General features: G+C 42.6%; 1 protein-coding gene across 7 annotated transcripts in view; it reads right to left on the reverse strand.

Moving 5' to 3' along the window:
• Positions 1-2718: 2718 nt before the first annotated feature.
• Positions 2719-27440, reverse strand: part of ep400 (E1A binding protein p400) — a 29084-nt gene continuing 4362 nt past the window's right edge. Inside the window, exons 5-53 of one of the 7 annotated variants that reach the window (XM_080045091.1) lie at positions 25951-26345; positions 25553-25852; positions 24975-25160; positions 24710-24850; positions 24527-24605; positions 24324-24355; positions 24168-24225; positions 23988-24077; positions 23732-23845; positions 23456-23628; positions 23189-23366; positions 22970-23106; positions 22689-22858; positions 22257-22431; positions 22013-22149; positions 21309-21495; positions 20842-21011; positions 20143-20330; positions 18965-19261; positions 16756-16920; positions 16115-16267; positions 15785-15855; positions 15376-15665; positions 14845-15047; positions 14344-14513; positions 13969-14165; positions 13717-13828; positions 13203-13496; positions 12981-13055; positions 12694-12831; positions 12552-12596; positions 12228-12381; positions 11492-11727; positions 11232-11405; positions 11088-11135; positions 10828-10964; positions 10435-10491; positions 9146-9224; positions 8631-8801; positions 8490-8535; positions 8302-8408; positions 7952-8147; positions 7728-7867; positions 7348-7566; positions 6992-7163; positions 6504-6640; positions 6162-6323; positions 5988-6062; positions 2719-3892 (exon numbers count right to left, since the gene is read on the reverse strand). In XM_080045091.1, coding sequence (XP_079901217.1) covers positions 3581-3892; positions 5988-6062; positions 6162-6323; positions 6504-6640; positions 6992-7163; positions 7348-7566; positions 7728-7867; positions 7952-8147; positions 8302-8408; positions 8490-8535; positions 8631-8801; positions 9146-9224; positions 10435-10491; positions 10828-10964; positions 11088-11135; positions 11232-11405; positions 11492-11727; positions 12228-12381; positions 12552-12596; positions 12694-12831; positions 12981-13055; positions 13203-13496; positions 13717-13828; positions 13969-14165; positions 14344-14513; positions 14845-15047; positions 15376-15665; positions 15785-15855; positions 16115-16267; positions 16756-16920; positions 18965-19261; positions 20143-20330; positions 20842-21011; positions 21309-21495; positions 22013-22149; positions 22257-22431; positions 22689-22858; positions 22970-23106; positions 23189-23366; positions 23456-23628; positions 23732-23845; positions 23988-24077; positions 24168-24225; positions 24324-24355; positions 24527-24605; positions 24710-24850; positions 24975-25160; positions 25553-25852; positions 25951-26345 — 7742 coding nt within the window. In that variant the 3' untranslated portion in view covers positions 2719-3580. Of the gene's footprint in view, positions 3893-5987; positions 6063-6161; positions 6324-6503; positions 6641-6991; positions 7164-7347; positions 7567-7727; positions 7868-7951; positions 8148-8301; positions 8409-8489; positions 8536-8630; positions 8802-9145; positions 9225-10434; positions 10492-10827; positions 10965-11087; positions 11136-11231; positions 11406-11491; positions 11728-12227; positions 12382-12551; positions 12597-12693; positions 12832-12980; positions 13056-13202; positions 13497-13716; positions 13829-13968; positions 14166-14343; positions 14514-14844; positions 15048-15375; positions 15666-15784; positions 15856-16114; positions 16268-16746; positions 16921-18964; positions 19262-20142; positions 20331-20841; positions 21012-21308; positions 21496-22012; positions 22150-22256; positions 22432-22688; positions 22859-22969; positions 23107-23188; positions 23367-23455; positions 23629-23731; positions 23846-23987; positions 24078-24167; positions 24226-24323; positions 24356-24526; positions 24606-24709; positions 24851-24974; positions 25161-25552; positions 25853-25950; positions 26346-27440 lie in introns of all 7 variants that reach the window. The other 6 variants (XM_080045090.1, XM_080045089.1, XM_080045095.1 and 3 more) reach the window with 6 other exon arrangements.

Here is a 27440-nt window from a genome sequence, read left to right on the forward strand (position 1 = left end):
AACCATTGTTTCACCACCAGCCCTGGGATTCAAACTAAAGGGGTCGCAGTAGGGTTGCCATGGCAACCTTTCAGTATAGACGGCCTGCTTGTTTTCCAATAGCGGTGATCATCACCAGCATCATTGGAGGATTTGGCCTTTATCTTGTTTAGGGTGCAGCAAGACAAACCTCCATTGGCTCCTTTGTACCTGGATGCTTTTATTTCTCACCCCCACAGTGTGCTGAGCTTGCCTCTGCGTCTGTTGCCTTTAACCCTGCTTGTCACTAAGGCAACAACAAAGCCCTCGCCATGTTGATCTCTTCACTGTTGTCGTGTCAACACCCGTAACGATTGAATCATCCCCCATTTCCAGAGGCAGTCATTCACACGGCTCCTTTGCTTTCCGACATGCTTAGAGGGCTGTTGTTCACGGCTCAGCGCAAATGGAGGGAAACACACAAGAGTGGAGCAGCAGCCCTCATCCCCTGCTCACACATTTGACACTGTTTAGAGGTTTTTAAAGACTCTCCTGAGATAAACACTCTCATGGTGGGGAAGGTTGATGTCTTTGCAGAAAGATGAAACCCATTCTGACAGCCTCAGCCCCCCTCCTAATGCATGACTTCATCAATGGATATGAAGATATCAAAATACAAGCTTGCACTCCAAAGTGCTGCCATGGGGGCTTTGCTACACACTGAAATTCCAGCTCTTAATGTCTCACACTCATTTCCTGAAAGAAAGAGCTTTGGTTGCTTATCAGGTTTAAAAAATATAGGCCTATATAAAAATATCAAAGTAGACGCATTTGCATGTTTACACTTGTGCGTAAAAGGTGCACTTACACACCCCAGTCTGCTGTAAACTGACATTTGAATCAAAGATTGATGATGGAGGGAGAAGTGGTTACACACTGTGTTTACATTTCATTTTTTTTCTCCTCTCCGCAGCTATATCCATCAAATGCACACATACTCAGAGGGGGAGGCGTGAAGCTAATGATGGGAACTATGAATTAAAGTGGTGTGATTCATTCACTCTCCTTTACCGCATCCATGACAACCCCTCTGCTGCTCTGAGCTCTGCCGGCTGTTCCAGCTTTAATAAATGTACAGGACCATTATAGCTCCTCTTGTTTTTGACCTTTACAGGTGAAACTCGAAAAATTTGAATATCGTGCAAAAGTTCATTTATTTCAGTAATTCAACTTAAAACGTGAAACTAAAATATTATATAGACTCATTACATGCAAAGCGAGATATTTCAAGCCTTAATTTGTTATAATTGTATTTATTATGGCTTACAGCTACAAAACCCCTACATTCAAAATCTCTGAACATTTTAATATTACATAAAAATCAATAAAAAAGGCATTTTAAATAGCCTACAGAAATGTCGGCCCTATATAAAGTATAATCGTCGATATGTACTAAGTACTTGGTTTGGGCCCCTTATGCATGAATTTTTGCCTCAATTCCAATTCATTTTCCATCATATTCTAATAATATGCGTATCACCTGTATGTCATGCAGTTTAAAAAAAAAAAAAAACTCCATAACTCCTGTTTACATTTGACAGTTTTTCCAAGAATAAGTGAAGGGTTGAGCACGGGGATGGAGTGATGTCCAGGCCAAAGTAACCAGCTTTGCCCATCTGTTCATATCTCGGCCCACTCTTCCACTTCACCTCCCTTGTCTCACTCGTTTAGCGGTGAATGTGGACCGGCCACTGAGTAGAAGTGCACAGATGAGACGCAGGGTATGTGTGCTGGGGAGCAGATGGGAAATTTCAATGAGCTGGAAAATCCAGAGTAGCAGTGCGCCATTTCCAAAGAAGGTTGCAAGGTGATACTGATACAACAGTGCCCCCCTGTGGACGAATATGGATATGAATCACCTAATAGCACCCAGAAAGTGAAAATGGGGCAGTTGTTTTTCTTTTTTTAAAAGGAGGAACTTTTAAATATTTCTGTAACGGTCTCATTTTTCCTCTAATAATCATTAATTACTTGTAACCGCAATCGAGTCCATCTGTGCAAATAATTATATATATATATTTTTTTTAAGATTAAAGATAATTTCTTTAGCTTTTTTGCTTTTAATAGATAGTTTTTTTTGGAGAGACAGAGTTGAAGTGGATCAAAGAGGGGAACACATACAGAGAACTGACACGGCGGCATTAGAACCCGGGTCTACTGCGGGAACAGGGCCCAGGGTTTGACGCTCTGACCACTGTGACACGAGCGCCCCCGTATTGTTTTTCTTAATGACTTTGTGAACCAGGAACAACAGCTGGCGTAGTAAAAACACTAACGCTTTTGTCCGAAAGGAGATGCAAGAATTAAAACAAAGTTTAAGTTCCTCGGAGCACCTTTAAGAGATTTAGAAGGTTAATTTGTAAAGTGTAAAAACTAAAAGACAATTTTTTCTTCATGTGCCTTTTGGCTGGGTTAATCCACAGCTCTTCTGCCCTTGTGTCCAACTTACTCCGCTCACACATTTGCCACAGTCAGCAGCCAGTCGGGCCAGGCAGACAGTGCTGAGAGGGGCTTTCTAGTCTCTAATGTCATTCTCAGACTGTCCAAAGGCGAGGCAAGATCAACTGCATGCCAACCTCAAGAGCCGGCGTAGCATTTGGAGCCAATTGGTTTTTGTCAGGTGTCAGTTGCAGGTGCTGTAACAAACCAGGAAATGGTGTACGAAGAATTCACAAGATTTCCAAGTACTTACAACGGATTTAATGAAAGGGAAAAAGATGAATTTGTGTATAAAAACAAAACACTTTATTACAATTAGGCTGAAAAAACCCAATGAAAACACAACTACTTTACAAGTACAAATGTTTTTTCATTGATATTTACAGTTTTTTTCTTCCTTGACATCAATAAAAAAAGACAATTTATGAGAAAACACAAAATACTAAAGTACATGTTTACAGTGTATTTGCTGCAATAAAAAAACAAATGACTAAAGGAACGTGCATTATTCTCCATTCAGTATTTATAGACAACAAGGGAATTAGACATAAAAAGGACTATTTATGAATACACTTATTCTAATGGACAGCTCGTTTCCCAATGCAGAATTACCCACAAGCCTCAGCCTCAGATATCTGTTGCGTAATATTATAATAATCACTTTAACGGCATGGTTGCTGTGTCTGTTGTTCGATGAACCAGGCAGTAGTTGTAGGGGAGATTTTTTAAGTCGTCATTTCGAGAGACAATCCACATTTCGAGAAAGATAAAGAATAGAATTAACAATGTAGACTGGTGACTCAACAAAGCATAATTATGGAACCCACCAGAATTATGGGCGGTCCCACTGCTGTGATTGATCTGCCAAAACAGTTTAGCTATGGGCACTGAAATGTTTTTTTGTTTTTTTTATAATCAGGCTTAGGTCTAAGCTGGCTGGGGGGTAGGTGGGTGAGGTAAAGGTGTGGTGTGGTTAACAATGTGACAGGAAGTCTGTCTCTGGCATTAGCTGCTGTGGGATCCATAAGAACGGTTCAGGACAACTTCAGCATACTGTCACTTCTGTACTGCAAGAAAACACATGGTAAATTCATTTTTACGCTTGTGTGTGTGTGTGTGTGTCCTAGCTGGTTCCTCCGCTAGGCTTGGCAGGAGTTTTGGCCCTGATGCCCCCCTGGCGAGCTTGACCCTTGGTTGTCTGCTGTGTCTGGGCAGGCTGTTGGGCGGGGGACTCGGCTGAGGAGGGGGGCTGCTGGGCCGGGCTGTGGGGAGGAGGAGTCTGGATCTGGGGCGAGGTGGCCGCGCTCACCACCTGCTGCTGCTGGAGGATCTTCTGTTGGACCACCTGGGCTGTGGCCGTCCCCGCGGGAATCATCTGAACCTGGGCAGGAGAAGACGTGGTGGCCTGGGTCAGAGTCACTGTCTGAGGCTGGATCTGAAGAGAAACAACAGACGAAAAAAAATGTAACTCCTGACCCCACTACGGAGAAGTTGAGATGTGAACCATTCCATTTTTAGGCAAGTAAAAATATCAAATTAAATTAAAACAAATAAACATAAAAACATATAAGTAATGTTAAAATACATATATTGAGAAAGATAAACAAAAGGAATGACACTAATAAAAATAATAATAATCCAAAAAAAAAATCCCTTTTGGCTATTTTTCAACCTTTACTCATTCATTTCAGCTTGATCACTCTCCAGGAATTGCAAATAAAAAATGTCCCACACATCTCCAAATCTATCTGATTTCCCTCTGACTATATAAGCTTATTTATCTAGACTAGAGCAAGGCAGTACGCCCATTCCTGGGCATTTATAAGCGTATGGTGCTTTTACCTTGATATATCATACATTTTTTTTTACTAAATTAGTAAATGTCATAGTTTATGCCTTTGATGTAGATAATACATAAGAAAACAATACATTTATCAAACATAACATGAAGGCAGCATGAAGTAGAAAAGATAATTTAAGTTAAGTTAAGTCTTTATTTGTCAATGAACACACATGCAAGGTAAGTTACACACGGTAATCGAAATGTCGTTTTCGCTATCCCCGCCTATACATCTCTAACACACACATGCAGTTGTATAGAAAGGGGTCATCGAGCAGGGTCTGCAGCGGTGCCGCACCCCTGGAGCAGTTTGAGGTTAAGTGCCTTGCTCAAGGACACAATGGTAGGGATGGTGGGCACCATATGCCTCGTTTCCACCGAGTAGAGCGGGTCGGAGCGGTTCGGTCCGGGTAGTTTGGCTTTTCATTTGCCAAAAGTTGGGTAGGGTACGGTTTAAGCGCACCTAACCGCTCTGAGCCGCTCCAAATCTCAGTACTCCTCCGTAGGGGTACTAGCCGCCTGAAAGGGTGCCGAAAATGCGGAGCTACACACTGCCGTCATTTGATTGGCCGAAAGAATAATTTCCGCCATGTGTAGGCCTAATCATCTCAGCAAGATTGAAGAGTGTATTGTGTTTTGGCGAAAATGTGAGCACAGCACTGTTTATTGTGTGGTGTTTTTCCTCATCAATAAATTAATCAGTTGGCTACACTGTGTCCCACTGCTAGTCACGTAGCTGCCGCAGCCAGCACTGTTTGCTCACTGTCTCTATTTGCACCGAGCCGTCTGTGTGTTTACGCCATATCCTAGATAGTAGTAAATACACGCTCACAACAACACGGGGGGAATAAATAAAAAAGCGGCTGGTTTGACCGAGCAAAAACGAGAGACCGCTGGCTTGACCACAGTTGGTCGAAAGAATCATTTCCGCCTTGTGTAGTCACCTCGGCTAGAGTGAAGAGAGTCAGTGTGTTTTGGCGAAATGTGAGCGCAGCACTGTTTATTGTGTGGTGTTTTTCCTCGTCATTAAAAGAATCAGTTGGCTACACTGTGTCCCACTGCTACGATGTCACGTAGCTGCCGCAGCCAGCGCTGTTCGCTCACTGTCTCTATCAGTTGCACCGAGCCGTCTCTGTGCTCACAACAACACGGGGGAATAAATAAAGAAGCGGCTGGTTTGACCATGCAAAAACAAGAGACCGCTGACTTGACCACAGTTGTTCCACAGCCCGATAGTTTGACCCACATTCTGGCGGCGGCTATCGCAGTCCAGCCTAAACCCCGCCCTACCAGTAAGGGTAGGGTCGGCGGTGGAAACAACACCGAGATTCTTAAAAGTGAGCTGTCCCGCTCTGAGCCGCTCCGACCCGACCCGCTCTACTCGGTGGAAACGAGGCAATAGATGCAATACCAGCCGCCACTAGTGTTACCAATAACACCCTCCTGTCTGGTGCCGGGGATCGAACCTGCGACCTCGTTGTTACTAGTCGGCCCTTACCTCTAACATGATCATTTTTAGCCCACTTTCCTCAGGCAGTTCCACATTCAAAAGCCCAGTCACATTTAATCTTAAACCTTGACAATAAAGACACTTCCTGAGGATGAAAGGCTCATAAAGAGGTACAAGTCTGTGATATAGTTTAGGGACAGCATTAACAACCAGTTCAACTGATCAGCCTGAAAGCCCTACCTGCTGAGCTGAAGACACGATTTGTTGGATATTGGCCACCGTGGGCTGCTGCTGCACTAGTGGGAGCTTAGCTACCTGATAAAAGAAGTAAACAAGAAAAATCTTGTTTCAACACACGAACCAAAGGTTTATCTGCAAATATTTAGTTTACGGTAGTGACTGCTGATGATGTACCTGGATTTGTTGGGCTCCAGTGGTTTTCTGAGCCTGGGCGAGGGATGTAGTAAAGAACTGGGTTTTGATTCCTGGTTGGAGTTGGGTGGTGGCAGCGTAGGTCACCTTCTGCTGCTGCTGGGCCGGCTGGGGTGCCTGCACTGTCACCTGCTGGGTGCCCATCTGGAAATAATGAAACTAAAGCTATTACAGTCCCCAACTACACATACTAAACAATACTGCATGTTTAGAAAATCTGTGTATACTATGCTGTATTTGTTGCTGCTGTTTTGGACAAAGACCTAACAAAGGATCAGTTGTTAACCTGTGACAATCCACTGTCTGTTGGAGTGGTGTGTTTACCTTCTGCTGTACAGTGGCCTGCCCTGGCTGTTGCCCTGCTTTCTGCTGGGCCTGAACTGCTGCCGCCTGCTGCTGCTGCTGCTTCTTCATCTGAAGCAGCTGCTGGACCTGGAAGGACGGCGTCAGCACAGGCCCACCTGACAGACAGGAGGCAGAATGAAATACATTCACTTTAAGACATTTCAGAAGTTTGTGAAGTTTTTGTAGTGATAACAGCATGTCATAAAAATAATGTTCAGTACAAGTGGTGCAAGCTCAAATCAACAAAAAAATACTGTATAATATATATTCCAACTAGTGGTGTATCAAATGTTAAGCAAGAAGAAGCGTATTAATTAAATAATAGCAGCCAATCCATAACACAAGTATAACATTTGTTCACAATCGCAACCGTAAATGGGCCTATAAAACCCATTTGGACACGAGGAGTAACAATGCAACAATCAAGTTAAAATGTTAACTGTCAAAGAGATCCAATAAAACTTTACCTGTTTTCGTGGCCTGACCAATAGCCATACCAATGCCTGCTACAGTGACTGGAAGTGTGACACCAGCCGAAGAGACCACAGTTGGCACAGACACCACAGGAGGCTTGGTGAGGGTCACCTGGGCTGTCTGTCCTGCCTGGGCCTGAATCTGGCCCTGAGTGGGTACTCGAGTCTGTGAAAGGAAAATACATACAGTATGATTGCTGTCACAAACCACTGATATGAACATAACACCAATAAACAGAGGACAAAAGTTTTTCTGGCCAATAATACACATATAGTGAAACATTTCTCAATTATTTCCACAAGTGTAATATGTTTTTATGTATAATCGATTAAATGATTCATAATCTTACCAGTCTGGCGACCTGTAGGTTGGCCACAGTGGTGCTGGTCAGAACAGCTCCAGGTCTGGGAGCTGCCACAGCTGCTAGCTGGGGGTTAGCTTGTGCGGGCTGGACCTGGGCTGCCTGCTGTGCCCCCGCAGCCTGTTGGCCCTGGGCTGCTGCCACTGCTGCAGCTACCTGCTGCTGCTGCTGCAGCTGCAATTTATGCTTGTGCATCTTTAACAACTCCTGTAAACGTACAGATTACCAGTTAAAGATAAGACAACAATATACATTTTGTTATTATAACCACTACACTGCTGTCCAATTCATCCAACAGAGATTACCAGCACATTTACCCATACTGTTGCATTTTGTGAAGGCATTGTATAAAGATTCAGGTATTGTACCTGGGGTTTGCCCACCGCTTTGATCTGTGGGGAAGCAGCCTGCTGCTGTTGTTGTTGGTGCTGTTGTAACTGTTGCTGTCTGAGCATCTGCAGGTGGGCTGGGGTAAGAGGCTTTCCTTGTTGCAACTGCATACCTGCAGCTGGACATTAAAAAGCACATGTCAGATCTGTAAAACTTTTATGGCGGCTTGAGGAATGTCTTATACATGTGTTCACTTTAGTACCTGGTGTGACCTGAGTGACCAGTGGGCGAGTCTGTGACTGACCCGGACTCAGGGTGGTGGTAACTACAGCAGATGCTGTCACCGGGGTAACGGCTCGAACACCCTGACCCGCAGCTATGGCAACCAGTTCAGCAGGAGCAGCAGTAACAGTCCTCTGTTGTGCGTGGACCACCTGGGCTCCTGCTGCACCAGCGGGCTGGACCAACAATAACAGTAACAGCAAAATAATGAGCAAAGGCTCCAATACATATTCTGTCCTCAATCCAAGGGCTATTTGCGTCATGTAGTAACATTAGTCAGTAGGTGGCTGAGATAAGCCAGAGCAGCAGTGATAAATGAACAGGACTCACAGAGAGGGTGCTTGGTATGACTGGGGGTGCCAGGCGTTTGTTGGCCTGGAAGGGACTTGGAGGAACTCCAGCTACTGTGTTCACAATTACATTCCCCCCCACAGTGGCTGGAAGAAAACAAAGAGAACTAAATTAACCACTGGAACACCAACAACTCTGTAATTTGAGCCATATGCGTGTCAACATACCAGCCTGGATGGTTGTGCCCACAGTGGCATTTTTTATGGCTCCAGCCTGAAAAACATTGAAAGGGATGTATAAGAGCCTTCAGTGGCCAGTTTTGGACCTGGACATAGGTAGAGGCTTATTGTTTATTTTCTAATTCTCACCAGAACAGCTGCATTAGGTAAAGCAGCAGCTCCAGTCACGGCAGCCGCCTGAGGGACCTGAGCCTGGCCAGCAGCAGGAGTCACGGCCTGGCCCGGTGCAGCCTGGGCCCCGGGAGCTCCAGCCTGCTGCTGCTGGGCCAACTGCTGGGCCTTCTGCTGCTCTGCAAGGGCCTGGCAACACAATGCACTTTTGTTTTTAAAAAGTAATTTACCTTGAACTTTTGTGGAGACATTCATTTTCTTAATGGGGACAGTACATCTAAGTACACATATTGAGACATAACAGCCAAACAGTCCTTGAAAAGTTGCATTCTAAAGGAGATAGCAAACTACTTGTATCTCGGGGTAACACCAGCACCCAGCTTGTCAGTCCCAGCAAAGAATACAGCAGCTGATTTTTTCGATAAGCCGTGTTAACAGTCAAACTAAATGCTAACTTTACGTGTTGAAATAAGACTGGCTGACTCCTAGCATGCCATAGCACATGGTAAAATATACACATTGGCGACAATCACCTTTTTCTCCTTGGCAATCCTTTCAGCACGTTGAGATGCCACCTGTATGGGAGGTAGGGGCTTGTCGTAGCTGATCCCACTGAAGAAAAGAAGAGAAGATCAGTGTTTCCCACTAATGTATCATTCCGTGGCGGGCCGCCACACTTTCATTTTGCCCCGCCACACTTTAATTTTTAATTTTTTTTTATGTATATTTTACTATTTAAAAAATATACATGTATACATTTCATTTGCAATGCGCGAGTTTCACTTGGAAACAATAGCATTTCCGCATAAAAATCTTTAACGTGTGATTCGCGCTGTGATCTCAAGAAACAATATTTCCTTCAATCATGGACGTATTATCAAAGCGCCGCTTGAGGGATCGAGGCTTCAATCTCCCCGAGTCAATCAGCCCCTCCCCCTGCGGTGTCAACACGCGCTGTGACTGTATTGCCTTTGAACACTCTAATTTTTTCAAAGTAAACGCTTCGGACCCCGCGGGACACTCAGTTAAGAGCATCGAGGGGGCGCCGAGAGGCAGGGGCTGGGACAGACGGTAGCTCGCCTTGCGGCGGACCGTCAGCTCGATCCCGAGATCCAACTACGAGCTTTTTAACTGCAGCAACTTTAAGATACGCTATTGGAGCTGCAATTACCGCGGCTGCTGGCACCAGACTTGCCCTCCAATGGATCCTTGTTAAAGGATTTAAAGTGTACTCATTCCAATTACAGGGCCTCGAAAGAGTCCTGTATTGTTATTTTTCGTCACTACCTCCCCGAGTCGGGAGTGGGTAATTTGCGCGCCTGCTGCCTTTCCAGCAGAGCACCCTCTGCTGGAAAGAATATTTTGAGCTATCCTTCGTGATTGTAGTCACAGTTATTTGAGTACTAGTAATTCAACAATCCAATAAAACAAAAGGGCGCTTGTGTTCACTCTTTTGAACCACAGGTAACCACCACCTTTGCTTAATTTTTTTGATGGCTCAAATGTGTATCATAGAAAATTATTTATTCATTAACCATTGATAAGTGTGTTAAACTCCATCTTAATCACCATTTATATAGGAATAGTGTTCCTCAAAGTACACCAGATTGATGCATTTAACATTTAAAAGGTACAACATTTTCTTCCGGGGGAGCATACCCCCGGACCCCCCTAGGGGGGTCCCCCCCCCCACACTTTCAAAAAATTCTGTGGGAAACACTGAAGATGTTATTACTACTTCATCTACTACTTTACAATTTTTTCTTTATTTCTAGATTTAAGCTTAAGATGAACAGTACAAAAATGGCAACATTAAACTCACCTTTCCGCCAAGACCGAGGCATGTTTGGGATTCTTCTGGAATGGATTCATACCGAGCCTGTAAACAGAATAAATTAAATTAATATATTTTTAAAGCTACATATGTTATCTAAACTTGATTTTCCCATTTTCTTATTTTTTAACTGTTTGAAATGGAAACGTTTGTTGGTTTCCATAAATCAGGCAATGGCCCATGTTACTGCCTTACAATAACAACAATGGCTTCAGCATTATTTCATTTCATCATCATCATACTCAATAATTGCATCAGTACGACCGAGCATGCGCTTTATACATCATGAAATGCTTTCTTTCAGTTTTGTAAAACTCCTGTAAATCTCCCTTCTTTAGTGTCAGCTCCTTAATAGGAAATTGTAACCAATCAAGTTCTTACAGTGGTTTGATTGGCGGGCTCCTCTTGCTGGCAATGATCTTCATGAGTTCAAAGCGACTGTTGTAGAGCTGAATGTGAGTGGCATTATCATCCTGTGTGTAGATCTGACAGGTCCTCAGAGGACGGCTGTTCTTAGACTGAGCATGGAGGGAGAGATGGAGACATATACACACAGAGGATCAAAACAAAGACAGAAAAAAGTGAGGCCAGGAATTCAAGAGCAAAGCACACATTCACATTAAAACACTAAGACAGGGTACCTTGTATATACTCTTGGTTTTCTTCTTGGGGTTTGCCTCGTACACCAACTGAAAAAATAAAAATAAATAGAGACATGGTTAAGAGAAGCAAGTACAGGTTGAGTCATAGTTGTTAAAGCAAATAAAAGTGACTGTGTCTATTACCTTGCCCTCCTCTCTGGGAATAATGACATTCTCGTAGCGGCTGCGACACTGTTTGGGCGAGCGGTAGATGCGGCTGCAGGAGTTGACCACATCGCTCACCAGATCCCAGTTAGGAGTGTGGGCAGGAGACACGATGGTAAGGTTCAGAGGCAACTCTAGCAGCTGCTTTACAGCCTGTCAGACACACAACAATGATATTAGTTCAAGATTCAGGATTTATTATTTACCCAAAACCCAGCTTCGAAAGAAAGAGCTGGTACCTGAAGCAGGGCCCAGTCCTCACTGATGAGCCATTCTGGGTTGTCCTGGCCTGCCTCCATGGCAGGTTTAACCAAAGAGGGCAGGGGCTTGGCAAAGGGAGCCTGCTGCTTGAGGGAGAAATTCTTCTTCTGGTCTTTGCCCTCGCGGCGTACTTTCAGCATGCTGGCTTTCTCGAAAAGGGAGCGTGGAGGAATGACTGTCTCCCCGTGGCCCTTCTTCTTCTTCCTGGCTGCTGCTGAACAAACATTTTTGAGTAAGGGCAGAGAAACCAAATGAAACCTGCAATCAGACTTCAGCAATTATATATTCTTAAAAAGCATAAAAAAACTATATTTCCTTAAACTACACAGAAATAAATACAGTAGATGTATATGTAGCTAAATATGTAATCACAACCAGGGCAGGAGTGACATTTTATTGTAAATGCCTTAATGACACAATCCCTGCATTCCAATCACTTCCCAGCACTTCCCTACTATTTAGTATGCCAGAAAAAGATGTAGGATGTTCCAATACATGCATGTCAATTGTAGTATGCTGAAAATACCTAGATGCCCCACTAACTCCAATAGCATGTTGGAGTATTCGTCTTTGTTCTTGACATTTCTCGACATAATGAAAAAAAATCTTCCTTATCTGATTTTCTTTCTCTCCTGTGGCCCAAAAACTCTTCTGTACGTGTAGTAAAAATAAAGAGTATGTGATTTGGAACGCAGGGAGGGAATGGCCTCTCACCTGAGGGGTCCATCTTGAGCCTCTTGTGCTCCTTGCGGACGTAGATAGGAGGCAGCTTGGACTCTGGCATGGGAGTGGTGTCATACATCAGCATCATTACAGAATCTATGTAGATGTCGTTGTCATCCTGTGGCGGTGTGGGCGGAGTCCAGAGCTGTGTTGGAAACATACAGTTAGAACATATCCAGATCCTAACAATCCCGTAGACAATACAAGGATTTGTGTAAAGAATTAAAGATGAGGTCATATACGACCATTACAGCCCACTCAAGATAATATGCATAACTTCATGTCTTTCCAGTTGCATGTTATGTGGTGTCTTACCGGCATGATTTCTGTATGGCCGTCCTCTGCATCATACACATACTCCTGTTGAAACAGATAGAAAAGTTTAATGTCAACAACAGTGCAACACCGATCCACACACCACTTTGACTGATTAGCAGAGATCACAATGTCCACCCACCATGTTGTAGGCGTCCTCTCTGGTGTAGGTGAAGAGATCGTCTCCCTCCATCATATGCTGCTCCTCCTCCTCTTCCTCCTCCTTCAGCTTCTTCAGCTGCTGCAGCTCCCAGCCTCTCTTAGAGCACTCCAACCGCTCCTGGGGAAAACCAATCAGTCAAATTCATCAAAGTGGACGACAGGTGTACGTAATGGGAATTGCGTTGTTTTCGCTGATGGTCTCGTTTGCTGTTACAGGTAATTGTTTCATGAACATTTAAAAAGTTCCTCAGAGAAGCTTTCAGTTACCTTCAGAGCTTTTTCATCGTCACTGACGTGGAGGTACTCCAGGTAATGCAGGGCATACCTTTCGATTGGTGTGAGCTGTTTGAGGGATAAATAAATAAATGCAAATATAAAGAGCAGGCAGAAAAAAATAACTCAATTGTATTCTAATTTATTAATTGTTTTTTTTCTACTTATACTTTCCAAACCTATGAAATGTTTTAAGTGAAGTCATAGTGAATCTACCTGCTCCATGACTGCGTTCAGCTCCTCTTTATGAGCAGGCTCATCCTTAGCTTGGCTCTCTGACTCCTGGTTTTCAGCTGTTGACTCCTTGTTTGTTAACTCCTCCTCCAGTTGCTGCTGCTGTTCCTCCTCTGGTAGAGCATCCAGGTTGATGCTGTGGAGAGCCTGGATGTAGGGTCGAGCCACTCTGGGAGAGATGGCTTCAGAGGCTGAGGGCTCCTGGTGAAGAACCACAAACTCCTCCACCTTCTCCCCTGAGCCGGCCTCTACCTCAAACAGATCCTGGATTGTCCGCTGGAAACACACAACAACAGGTCAGTCACTATATCTCCCAGGTTGAATTAAAGTACAATTGGTCTTTGTTTCAGGGATGGAGAAACTTACAATTTTACTTATTAATGAAAAGAAAAAGTCAACAAAAGAGTCAACATTTTTTTTAAGCTTGTTGCCTCACTCACCGGTTTGAGACAATGTGACAGACAGGACAAGACCACATTCATTCAGCTCATCTTACTTGTGTGAGGAAAGCCAAGGTGTAGTCAGTTCCCTGGGCAGCCACCTCTCTGATCAGGTCCTTGGTACCATTCTTCAGCAGCTTCTCTTCAATGGAGTTCCCACTCTCCAACCTGAGTAACAAAAACAAAACAAAAAGACAATATCAATATTTAGGAGGTAAAAGTTACGTCCAGAGTATTACCAGTGAAATGTATTAACTTACGTAACACCAAACACACTGAAGGAGATTTCCCTGTATTGTTAATATCACCTGTATATGTGTATATCTTTGGAACGTCCTATTTTGTCACACCACTCCTGGGTGCGGGCGTCCATGCTCGGATTGAGGTCTGTGTCGTAGAAGATGATGGTGTCGGCGTCAAACACAGTCCCAACTGTAGAGCAGCATCGGTTTGTCAGGATGCTGCAGAACACTTTCCTGTTCCTGTTAAACTTCTTCATATTCTCCTGCAGGGACACAACACCAAGCACATGAACACAATGGGACAAAGGCTACACACAAAGTTATTGATGATTACAGTTTATTTATTTTTTCTCATGTAATTGCTTTCTATTCTTTTCATATCTCAGTGATTTGTAGCAAACTAGATATCTTTAACACAGCTAAACGTCTAAAGATTTTTACCTGTCGTTCATCAGGAGTGCAGCTTTCATCAAGGCGCACATACGTGAGCTGCCTATAATCCAGGAAGGCCTCCAGGATGTCTAGCATCTTCACCATCTGAGTAAAGATGAGGACACGACGGCTTTCTGACCTCAGCTTCTGCAGCAGAATGGCAAGAGCTTCCAGTTTACCTTTGGAGGAGAAAAATATCAAAACCTGTTACTCTCGGCCAGACGCTTGAGTTTGTGGCGTTTCAGCAAAGTTTACTCAGCGGCAGATCATTTTATTTATGTGTATAGTAACAGTAACTATGTATAATGCATAATGTGTGCAATACATTGTGTCCACATGTCAACACATTTACTGTGTCCACGACCTGGTTGTTATTCCTGGTGTTTTTTTCCATATACAATACATGTTAGTTTTCAGTTAGCTCTGCTCTAATTATCTATAAATGTTTTTAATGTTTTGCAGTCCCGGCTTGCTACGTGTGAAACATTATCCGAAAGTTGCTGCGCTGACCAGAGTCCATCTGCATCAGCTGCAAGTCAGGGAAACGGAAGAGATGCCTGGATGCCAGGTGGTGGATGTCAACACTGTGGGGGGCAGAGGCCTCCTGTAGTCGACGCTGAAGAGACTTCTCCTCAAGGCTGTAGGGAACCGGGGGATTGGCTGCATACAGGTGAGGAAGTGGGGCTACAGCTGGAGGCCCCACGCATACAAGCCTAAAAGAAGACAATAAAGTCAACAATCACGGATAAATATATCAGATACTTATTATATAGATTAATAGAAAATAAAAAAAAACATTGAAATGCACAGTGATAAGACCCTTTTAGGTAAGTTTAAAATATATTCTACAAGCTGGAGGTAGTAATAGTGCTTATGGTTAATACTGTATAAAAAAAAACAGTTTTACCTATCCAGTGCTGCAACTTAGATAGTAAGTACATAACCACAATTCATGGATGTAAAAGGTGTTTGATAATGGTTTCAAACTACATGGGCAGAATAAAATGACGTGGGTTGGCTTCAATATTTGAGCTGAAGTACCTCTTGATAAGGCTGTTAGCAGCGTCCAGGCGGTCGTCCACAGAGAGCAGAGTGGACTGCAGAGTAGAGGTGGTGGCCACACAGGTTCTCTGGGCCCTGAGGCAGCTCTCCCTGCCCACCCACCTCCAGCCTCCAGCAGTCAGGGCAGTGTGAGCAGGCTCTGAGGTCACAGCGCAGGCCTGCAGCACGTCTGACCCGTACAACACTCTGCGGCTACAGCGGCGCTCATTTGCTTCAAACAGGCGGCTCAAGCGCTCCTTAAGCTGCTGAGACTTTTCTTCTGAAGACTCCTGAACAGTACAGTGAGAGATGGTACACACAGTCACAATTATTTACAATTGTTAAAAAGTTTTGTCCGTATATTGTAAAATGTTTTGATTTGAGATTATTAAAAAGTTAAACTACTGACCTGAGAACTGGCATTAGCTGCAGCACTGGGCTTGGTGGGGGTTGATGTGGCATTTGTCGTCACTCCCATTGCTTAAAACAAAACAAACAATGTTATAATACTGTTGTTGTACAGGAGAATAGGCGTAATTGTGTGGCAAGGTAGCATTTTATGACCAACAATAATTTTTGAGCATTATTATAACTCTTGCAGTGCATGTTCATTAGGCTGCTTGGATTTTGTTGCACGTCTATTTGTGCTTTAACGGTAGCAGCGCAAAGGACAGACAGAGACAAAAACACTAAGCTCATCAGAGATAACAACACATTATGTTTGCTCTGAAGGAGTCACCTTGTTGGGCTGTTGACAGGGCAGGATGAGGTGTGCCAGGTGTAGCTGAGGCGTTTGAGGCAGGAACAGCTTGAGGCATTGTTTGCATTACCATGGAACCCTGGGGCCTGATGATCTGCTGCCCGGGAGCTGACACAATCTGCAGGATGTTGCCTAATTCCAAGACACATATTAAGCAAACAGTATATGAAGTGCCTTTGTCAAAAGCTACGCAAGAAGAAATGCAGTTTAATTTCAGTTGGACTGAGACAAAATGTTTATCTTGAACAGTATATTCAATAAGGATTGTTTAGTGGAATTGAGCCTTTACTGAAAGTTACTGACAGCTCATAATAAATTAAGAGAGGAAACATTGGGACAAAGGAGTGGGACATGCAGCGATTAAAAAAAACTGAAAGTTTCAAATATATTGTAGACGTTAGGTCTAACACAATAGGGCACAAGGACACTTTCAAATCCTTGAGGACTTGCAAACAAGTTCAATTAGCATCTATTATTTGATGTAAATTTCAAAATGTATATCTATAAGAGAATAATCAGACAAAAGAAGATATATTTTGTGGAAATGTCAAAAGGGAACAAAGGAAAGAATAAGAGAATGTAAAAAGGTGTGACAATGGGATGTACATTACCGAGTGTACCTTGGAGCTGCAAGGGCTGTCCGGTTGTGAGCTGGCGGAGCTGGCTGGGGGACAGAGTGAACTTGTTACCCTGAAACTGCAGAGTGACAGGGGTCTCTGGCTGGGAGATGCGATTCTGACTGCCTGCTATGTTGGCCAACTGGGCAATCTTCACCACATCTCCACCTTCAGCGGAAAGGAAGGACAGACACTTTATCAAAGACAGCATTAAAAAGTCAGATAACGTGTGACAGTGTAACAGTTACAAAACGATATACTCTGACTGCATCAGTTAGTTAAAGGGTGAAAAAGAGACAAGACATGCAGAACCGGGGTGGATTAATAAGAGGAACGAACACAGCAGCCGCCCTCCATAACAGAAACCGCAGTAGCTCCTATTTAACAAACCCTGAAAAGGGAAAGAAAATGGCTACAAGGGCAGTCTTCAGGTGAGACAGAGAGCCTGAAACATACACGTACATAAAGCACTTGACTTCCTTTTCAAGGCAATACACTGGTCACCAGGAATTATACTTGGGGATTGGTGTCAAACACTCATATCAAGCCTCAGTTCTAATGAGAAGTTTGTGCATGTTAAATACATTACCAGACTGGAGATACATGTATTTAATATAATACAGGTGCTAATGTGGGGTTTTCAGAAACCACAGTTTTACGTGTGTGTGTGTGTTAGGGGTGGTAATCTCTTGGCACCTCACGATTCAATTCGATTCCGATTCAGAGGTCAACGATTCGATTCAAAATCGATTATCAATGCATCCCGATGCATTTTTTTTTTACGTACATACCCTTGTGCGATTTTCAAAAATATATTTATATACACATCTGAGTTTGCTACTCAGAGTTTGCTAATCACTTCCTACTTTTGTGATGATCATTAAAGACAATCAACAGATAAATTACCTTCTCTAATATTGTATTAGAGAAAAAGCTTTTCTCGTCACAAATATGACTTTCTATGAACAGTGCAATAATCAATGCAGCTTGCATTTCAACACAATATGGAAGTATGTAAAAACTAAACCGATTTAATTTTCTTTCTACTCTTGTAAATCATGTTTCTATAGGATTTATATTCTATTATTTTCTATGTCATTTGAACACATTGTGCAAAAAGTATGGCTTGGAATTCAGCTCTCATACAAAAACTTAGACACAAAGCCAGTGCAGGTCATATGGGTTTGCTGCTCTCAGCCCTTTTGCCACCACTTTTAACAACTCACACTTGTGTGGTGTGCATGCGCAGTGGCACAGGAAATACTAGTATTTAATACTAGTAATTTTTTATTTATTTAAATAAATCGATTATTAACTTTTCTGAATCGATTCGGAATCGTTCGAGAGAGAATCGCGGTGCATCGGAGAATTGATTATTTTTCCCACCCCTAGTGTGTGTTTGTGTGTGTATGTATTTTATGCAAACAAATGATCAAAAACTTTAACCAACTCCAACCTGGCCAACGTTACACTTAAAAAAACGTGTTTACTTAAAAATTCTAATTCAAAGGGTTTCAGTAATCTTTCCTCCAAATAAAGTTCGACATTATTAATCTTTTTTTTTTATATTCAAATACTGTATGTAGTTACTGAAAAGGTTTCTCTGTTAACACTTGAGGCAGAAAGTGTTGGCAATTGTGGGACCATTTTTAACATGCTTTGCAGTGAGGCTCAACATCAAAGTGAAATCAAAACATTGGCAAAGAAAAAAAAATGAAACAACCAAAGCTTTGGGATTTCTTCCTGCAGCTGGGCTGATGCAAGAGATAAAAGAATATTAGTAAACTGGGAAAAAAAGATTAAAAAGTAGGGGGAACTTGAACATAATAATTCAGTTAAACGTTGCAGTGATGTGCATTGTAACATAAGTGGGTGGTTCATAGTGTACATGCAGGTTTTTTGGAAAAAGAAACTTGAGAATGCTGAGGCTGTGGAGATGCTGCTGATATGGCTACAGATAGCATTTTAATGGGCCTGTTTTTCCCCCAGTTGAGTTGTATAACTATTTACACATGGCATCTCTGCACCACCAGTGCTCATACTATGGCACATTTGAGTCCATTTTAAAAGCTGTTTCTCTGGAGTAGTTAAGCCTGAACACATATCAGCAGTGCCCCAAGTGAAGGCCTCAGTGCAGAGTTGCCCATACTGTTGTGCCACAGGTGGAGGGGTAGATGCTGAGAGGGAGGGAAGGGGAGGGGAGGCCACTTACTAGGCAACCGTGCCTGGGCCTGGGATGTAAGAACCAGCCTCTGGGACAGTAAGCTGGGCTGGATGGCATGGCTGGGGGCTAGAGCTGGCCTGGGGACCTGTGCTAATCCAGGCTGACCGATGGGAGCTATAGATCCCACAACCGCGCCAGCTAAGGTCTGGCTCAAAGCCACTGGGGCAGCCCCCAACACATGCTGTCCAATGCCACTGTTACCAGAGGAGGCTACTGTGGAGGCGGCAGAGTTGCTGCTGCTGACAGGTAGGGTAGTCTGGGCTCTCTGAGAAGCTGTTCCAACCGCTGTGGAGTACAAGGCAATGGGGTATGGGACTACATGTTAGGGGTAACCCAGTATTTAGTATGATCAAACAATTTCTTCCACATGTTCACTCAGCAGTGGTTGGACAACACACAAAAGAAGATATGGGATGTTATGGATTAACCACTGATCAGTTTAATCACTGTTAACAATTTGATGAATGAATATTGTATAACCAACAATGAACAAAGTTGGTGTAATTGTGAAATGTAATTGTAACTGATTTTGCCTACCTTCATCTGACAAGTTTACTGTGCAATATTACCACTTGCAAACATCTTACATCATTTTGACAAGCTATTACAAGGGAACAGGGCTAGTAATTGCTAAAATTCAGTCGTGACTTAAGGGCATTGCAGGATTTAGCTTTGCAATAGTGTCACGATAAAATACCTACATTTAGCCTTACCCTAATTGCTGTGCTGCCAATAAAACATGGCCAGCCCACCACTGATGCATGAAGGTATAGATGTATACAAATGAAACATCTGTAACCAGCGAAGCCTGTCAGTGCAGGTGTCACAAACCTCTCTATGATGTTGTAGGAAGAGGACCTGACCTTCACAATTTGCAGCCCTGTGCATAAATGTGTACACACTGTATATGTATTTTAAATGTGCTGGAAATATGTATTATTGCAAAACGTAGCTATGGGTACAGTGTGAAACTTTTTTTCCAAGCATCAAAATCTGCGTTCAAAACAGCATCACAAGGATGAAACTAGTGTAAGCACGAACAGTAAATGCTCCAACGAAACTGCTATATATGAAGTCAATCTAAAGTTTGCTCTGGAATCCTTAAACCACTGTGAAAACAAAATGTCCTTAACCTCTACGGAATAATACCCCAGGAATGGTCTTACCGTGAGAAGTGGGTGTTGTAGTTGCCGTGGTGACGGGGGACTTGCCCCTGGCCTGGGCTGACTGGCTGCTGGTAGAAACAGAGGTGCTGGTAACGGGCGAGCTCGTTGGAGGACGCTGGCCTGCTGCACTTGTGATAGTTGCCAGGCGACCTTCAGGCTTTGTCCCATACTGCACTGGCTGGAACAATCTATTTAGAAACAAAATCACACGTATCACATATGTTAAACGCCAGCATATCAATATTAAAGCTGCACTATGTAACTTTGGGTGTGTCAGAAAGAAGTTAGTTTTTCTTAAAGTATACTCAAATAACTTATTATACAAACTTTACTCAAAGGAAAATTGGATTTTTGGAACACAGTTTGAAGTTAGAAAGTTACTATAACAGTAACTGGTTCACTGTTGTTAACAGCAAAAGGGCCCAAAGTTTTGTTCTCAAACATATTCTAATCTTACATTTGGTTCAAGGTGCCTCAAAATGAATTTGTTTAGATTTATAATGATAGAATTATTCAATACCTAGAATAACATAGAGAAAATATGTTTGTAAACTAACTGCAAGCTCTGCAAATGTTAACAAATCCCCCTCCCTTGAAATTGCAAAGTGCACCTTTAAGTTTACATTGCAGCGACATTTGAAAACGTCCAAGCATATCCACATCAACCATGTCATGATACGTGGAGATGTTATTGCTGACCTCATGGCTTTTATTGGGCATGGCTTGGCTCGTGGCGGTGGATCTGGAGCAGTGTAGATCTCCTCTATGAGCTGCCGTGTGACCTTTAGTTTGGGCACCGCCTCTTCAGTCTGATACCGAGTCAGTCTGTTCTCGTTATTGATCAGATCAAATATGGACATGTTTGCGATCTAGGAGGATAAAGAGATTAAAGACCACAGCACAAGAGAATCAAAGCAGAATTATTATGCAATGATGAAAAACAGATGCATGAGGTTCTATATCAAAAAGAAGGATTTATATAATAATTAAAAAAAATCTAATTGGTCATGGATTCATTTTATCAAATAACCGATTTATCCTTTTAGCAGGGATATTAAAGGAGTTGGCCTGGTTGTAAAAATATAATTTTTTAGTTGAGAGAGTTACACACACAGACAAAGAAGGAGGTGCCGCGCACGTGAGCAATGCAAAGCACAAGGGCATACCTTGTTTGAGTCCTTCCTTAGAGCTCCCAGCACCAGTGACGGGACATTGTATTGTAGAGAGGAGCAGAAGTAGGAGCTGCTGTTCTCCCTGGGAGCCACCAGCTCAGGGTGGTTACACACTCGCTGTAACTTCATCAACACCTGAAGCACGCTGACAAAATGACCTGTCTTCAGCGCCTCCTGAGCGCTAAAGGGGGAAATGCAGACAGAATATATTATTATAAAAACAAAAGGCAAAGAACTGATTTTATAAAACATACACCTCTTGACACATAATACTGTATCTTTCATATTTTCTTCAGAAATTGAGCATATACGGTTGTTCCTAGTAAAAATGATTTATTAAAGTTAAGCTTGAAACATTTTATGGTGTTATTGGTAAGATGTATGCAACATTCAAAACATGTGGAAAAATATCATGAAAAATATAATCAATAATTAATTTTTAAGAAAAAAATGTGTTGCCTGTCAAAAGGCCATAAAACATTTTTTAATTACTATTAAACTGATGTCCAGTTATTAATTTGTAAATGTCCTGGAATTTTGTGATTTGTTCTGTATTTACTTTTTCTTAGCATGTCTTAAGCATCTGTTTACAGTATAGGCTGATTCATTTGTGATGATACTATCAAATATCACTCTCAGTGCCAGAGAACCCCAATATCACAATAGAAGCAACTATCCGTGTGGTGCAAATATCTCACCCTGGTTGAGTGAGGATATCCTCGTAAAGGCTCTTCTGTCTGCCGGAAAGACGGCACTTTAGGATGTGCTCGTACTTCTTGGGCAGCTGTTTCTCCACGTCCCTTTTGGAGCGCCTCAGGATGAAAGGTTGGATCATCTACAGTTAAGAGTAAGAGGATTTTATATGTTATCTGCATCAATCGTGTCTGAATGTTTACGTGGCACAGTTAAATAGGCAGAAGAGTTTGCAGGCACTATACCCACCCTGTGCAGTCGGATGACCAGTTTGTGGCAGTAGTCCTGGTTCTGGTCGGTGCCTGCCTTAACAGGGAACTCAGAGTAGGGCCTGGTGATTCCTGGCAGAAGGAAGTGGATCATGGTCCACAACTCCTTTAGTGTGTTCTGTAGAGGAGTGTTGATGAGGAGAATCCTCTGCTCACTGGAAGATACACAGACATATCTCACTTACTCATTAATCCGAGCCTTGTTAAATGCAACTGACAATGTTATCAATGGACTTTCATAGAGAAAGACGAAAACTCCCTGACATAGAAATGAGGTCATCAGTGAAATATTTTGCCCTGTTTGTTAAATGTGATCCACATTTCCGATAACCAAGTAATTAATAAGACTTCATAAACATAATTCAGATTCTTACGGAACTGGGCTGAATACAATATCTATCACCAAGCTCACCTTCTGAGAGCAAAGACTGTTTCCCAGTTTTTCTCGGTCATGTTTTTGAGGAGCTGCACCTCGTCCAGGACCAGGTGCCTCCACCTTCTCTTCAGAAAATGGCTCTGGTCTTTCATCAGCAGCTTGTAGGATGTTACACATACATGGAAGCTGTTGGCTTCCCCCCACCACTGTAGATCAGGAATCAGATAATATGTTATTGCATTTTCATCTATTTATGTATGTTTGTATGAGTATTTTCATCAATTTGTGTTTCCTTTTTAAATATTGCTAAAAATTACCATTCTCTTAGATCTGCGCTCCTTTCTGTTGCCAAGGTAAAGGAGGATCTTAAGGCCAGGACACCAGCGCTTGAACTCCACCTCCCAATTTAGCAACTTGCACGTCCTAACTACAATAAGATGGGGTCCCCAGATTCCTGTGGAAAAATATAAACTAAGTCTTTTTTCAATAAAATTTTTTAAAATGATGAATCCTTTTAAAATCATGTATATGCATACCCTCTTGGCCAGCTAAGTGAGCCATGTAAGCTACTGTCTGTACGGTCTTGCCAAGGCCCGTCTCATCTGCTAGGATGCCATTGAGGTGTTTCTTGTAAAGGTGTCCAAGCCAGTCTACACCGATTTGCTGATACTCACGCAGCGACCCATGCAGTAGAAAAGGAGCTGGGCTGCGAGTCTAGTAAAATAAAAGTTAATTTAGTAAATCAGCTATTATTTTTTGTTTTTTAAAGAAATGTTTCTTTAGTGTCTATATGTGTGTCTTACTGAGGAAGTGGTCCTTAAGCTGCCCTTAGGCAGGATGAGCTCTGTGGCAGCAGCTACTTCAGCTATGTCTTTGGCAGGTTTAGAGTCAGAGGAAGTGGCTTTGTACTGTTCCATACTAAGCAGGGAGTCAATCACCACTGCATCAGGCGGGCTGCCCGCAGGACAATCCATTTCTGGAAAATAAAGGATACCAACTCTTTTAGAGTCACTACATTCACAGCCATTACCTTTCTGGTTTGAGGATGGACTTCAAATGTAATTCCTAAGTTTAAGCACCTTCAGTCTCATCCATGTCCTCCTCATCACTGCGAGGACTAGGCTGAGGCCACTCAAAGCTGTCAACGTATGCCCCAGCATACTGCTTCTTCAAGGCATCCAGAGGCATCTCAGCTAAAAGCCAAATACAAAAGCATTTGCAGTACGGATAAGTAACTTTGGTGCGTGTAGGGTATATCTCACTAAGGAACATAAAATGGAAAATGTTTTAAAGATTTATAGGGATTTGTCCTTTTTTGTGAAGTGAAATAAGTACCATTTTTGGCAAGGTCAACCAACTCTGCTTTGTGGTCTGCTTGCCCCTCCAGGACCTCCTGTTCCTCTATGGTGCTTTCTTCATCTGGGACTAAAAGAGAAAATTATTTTGCAGATTGAAGGAAGATACACCAACAGTATAAATTTGATTTCTTATGAACCGAAATAGTTTAGCACATACCGTCTTCATCAACCAAGGCCGAACTTGCTTTCCTTTTTTTGGTTGATGTCGCCGCCTCCTGTTAATATCAAATAATATATATATTAAGACATATATAAAATAAGAAGAAATACATCTATATGCATCGTTATTCCTGAGTCTCAGTGCGGCACCTACCTCAGCTTTCACACCTGTTGACTGACCAGGTACTGTAACACAAATAAGTTCAATACAAAAAAAATCTGGTTATTAAAACAGTAGTTAGAGGGCAGGTCAATTAGCATAATTTGAATCAGAACCTATGAATGAGAAAGTAAAAGCTCACAATACAGAGCAAACACATTGAGTTTTCTAATTGGTAGTTGCTCAGTGGGACGTACCTTTGGCTGAGGCTTTTTGTAAACTGAGTGCTTTGAGCCTCTTCTCATAAATCTCAAACTGGAGTTTAATTTCCACAACCTGACAGAAAAAGAAAAATCCTTATTCAGACTGGTAAAAACACTTATGTAGAAAGCATGACAAAGTTTCATAATACAGAAAAAAGAATAAATAAATATACACACCTGCTCAATGTTTGCCCAGAAGAATTCCACCTCTCGGGCAATTGTGCTGGCAATGTGACGAAGATGAATTTCCCTTTCTTTCTTTGACCTCTCTTCACTTTTCTTCTGCTCTTGATGGTAACGAGCACACGTACGAACAAGCTGTGGCAGAGACATTAGAAACATTTTGGCTTTCAACAATACATCAGTTTCTACAGACACACCTTACTTTCCTTGTGTTGATTTGTAGTTTCACATTCATCCCTGTGTATTTTTTTTGCCATACCTTTTTAGCAGCAGCCTCTTTCCATCTCCTTTCCTGGGCAAAGTCAGCTGCCATCCACTGCATCTCCTCCAGGAGGTAGTCCCAATGGGACTTTGGACGCGAGGCTTCTACAAGCTTGGGGAGCCTACTGGCTGACCACTGGCCCTCCTTCCTTAGCTCAGAGATGCGCTGATGCACTTGACTCTCCTGGGAGAAACAGAATGGGAACTCAGAATGGAAATCATGGAGAGACATGCTTGTTTCAGTGGCTCCAATAAGAGATAGTGTGTTGAATCCGATAATGAAAACCTTACTCGATTAGCATACTCAACTGCACAATGGCAGAATATATAAAGAATAAAAACAACAGACCTCATTGGGCATTGTCAATATCTGTATGTCAATTATTTTATTGTTATCAAATGTCAAAATAAATAACTATAGAGAAGTTTAATGTAGAAATATTTGCTTTCATTTATAACAATTATGAAAAAAGAAAAATACAGTATTTAAGATCTAAAGATCATATGTATTTTAAATATTTTAATTAACTATTAAGACCTCTTTTTTTGCCAACTGAGTGTGCTTTGGGAACTCACCAGTTTGGCCTGTTCAACTTGCTTATCTTGAGAACCCTCCTGCGAAGACTGCATGGTTGCACTTTGACCAAAGCCACCTATTTTGACGGCGGATATGCCGTTGGTTCCAGTCAGTTTGGACTGAGTGCCTGGGTTGATGTTAGAGCCAAGAGGTCGGAGTGGACTGGTTGTATGAGGGGTTGGAACAGAATTGGGAGTAGATAGGGGAGAAGGAGACAAAGATGTCATGGATATTGAGTTGGTCATAATCCTCTGCACTGGTGGATTGGACTCTGTACCAGGACGAGCAAGTGCCACCGTCTATTGAGAAGGGAGAAAAAAAAAAACATTATTAATAAGACTACTCGCAGTCCCACCATTAAGCAATGATGTATTTAAATTGTTTGTGGTAGACTGACCGCTTGTCCTGACTGTAGCATGGCCTGGGACTGTTGCTGCTGGGGCTGCAACTGGAGATGAAGACCTGGCTGCATTTGCTGCTGCAGTTGGGCCTGGAGCTGTGTGTGTGGGTTGACTGTGGCCAGTACAGGCCCACCTGCCTGCACCTTCACTTGTGCCTGAAGCTGACCACCAGGCTGAGCTGTGTTGTCCACTAACTGAGCCTGCTGAGAAAGTGTCATGGGCAGGCCTGACATAGGGAGGCCACCCTGGGTCAACCTGCCAGGCAGTTGGGGCGGAGGGGTGTGAAGGCTTGCAGCATTCTGCACCGGAGGTCCTTTGGATGGGTCGTATTGGTGCTGGTTCTGCTTCTGTCCTGCAATCCCGACCGATTGGGGATTAGGCGGCATCCCGCCTGTACACATAGTAACCAAATTATAGGACGGACAAAAGGGTGGTTGGAGAGCAACACAGAGAAAGACGGTAAAAATCAAGTTGTCAATTTTTGTCATATGAAGTGCTTTTTTTTAAATGTTTGTGCTCTTGCTAGATAAAAAATATTTTAAATGCTATTAAAATTAAGTAACATAATTTGAAGCTAATGAGTAGATAAATAGTATGTTTAAATGACTGTTTAAGTGTCAACTTATAGTGCTCCTCAGAACCCGGCCTTGATGAACTAGATGAATCTTAATAGTACTTTATGAATCAACAGTAGTGTTCTACTTCCAGATGATCTGAGCGGATACTAATGAAAGTCATACAGCAGAATGGTTACAGAAGAAACAAAATCAATGTGAAAATCTACATGTCTTTCAAATAAAATACTACTTTGATTTATGCAAAACCAAAACATTGTATTTCAAATGTTGAGAGAAAGTGGTTAAAAACATCAAAAAGTATACGTGCAATAAGACGTTTTTAGAGAGGAGATATAGAAATGTTATAAAGGAAAAGGAAATAAAAGAACATAGAAGAAGAGACAGGGAGAAGAAAGGGTAAATAAAAATACAGAGCGGACACTCACAACACAATGAGTTTCGCATGCATGAAGCGATGTCATTCTAGCAAAAACTAAGGCATCGGGATGCCTCACATAATAGCGACAAAGCACAGAGGTGGGCAAAAGGACACACATGGGGTCTTGCAGACAGCAAGCCTGAGCGGAGCTGAGCACACTAAAGCAGCACCTGCCTTACCTCCCTGCACGTCACACCAGCTTGCCTAGACGTCACCAACACTTGGCCCTGACACACCTACAACACCACAATCGCAAAAACCTGCGCCCGTGAGCGCAACTCCTCCACATGATTCCCCTCCTACTTAGACTGAGGGAAAGAAGCCAAGTCAGAACAAAATGCCATGACATAACATGGAAGGAAACCAACTAAATGTGAACATGAAGTAAATTCAGACACTCTTGAAGATGTGACGAATGAATTTAAGATTGATGATTTTGATTCCCTGTTGATGATGCAAGGACGGACAATCAAAGATGGAGGACTTGAAG

This window comes from Ammodytes marinus (assembly GCF_949987685.1).
Source record: "Ammodytes marinus genome assembly, chromosome: 2".
Classification (NCBI taxonomy): Eukaryota; Metazoa; Chordata; class Actinopteri; order Uranoscopiformes; family Ammodytidae; genus Ammodytes; species Ammodytes marinus.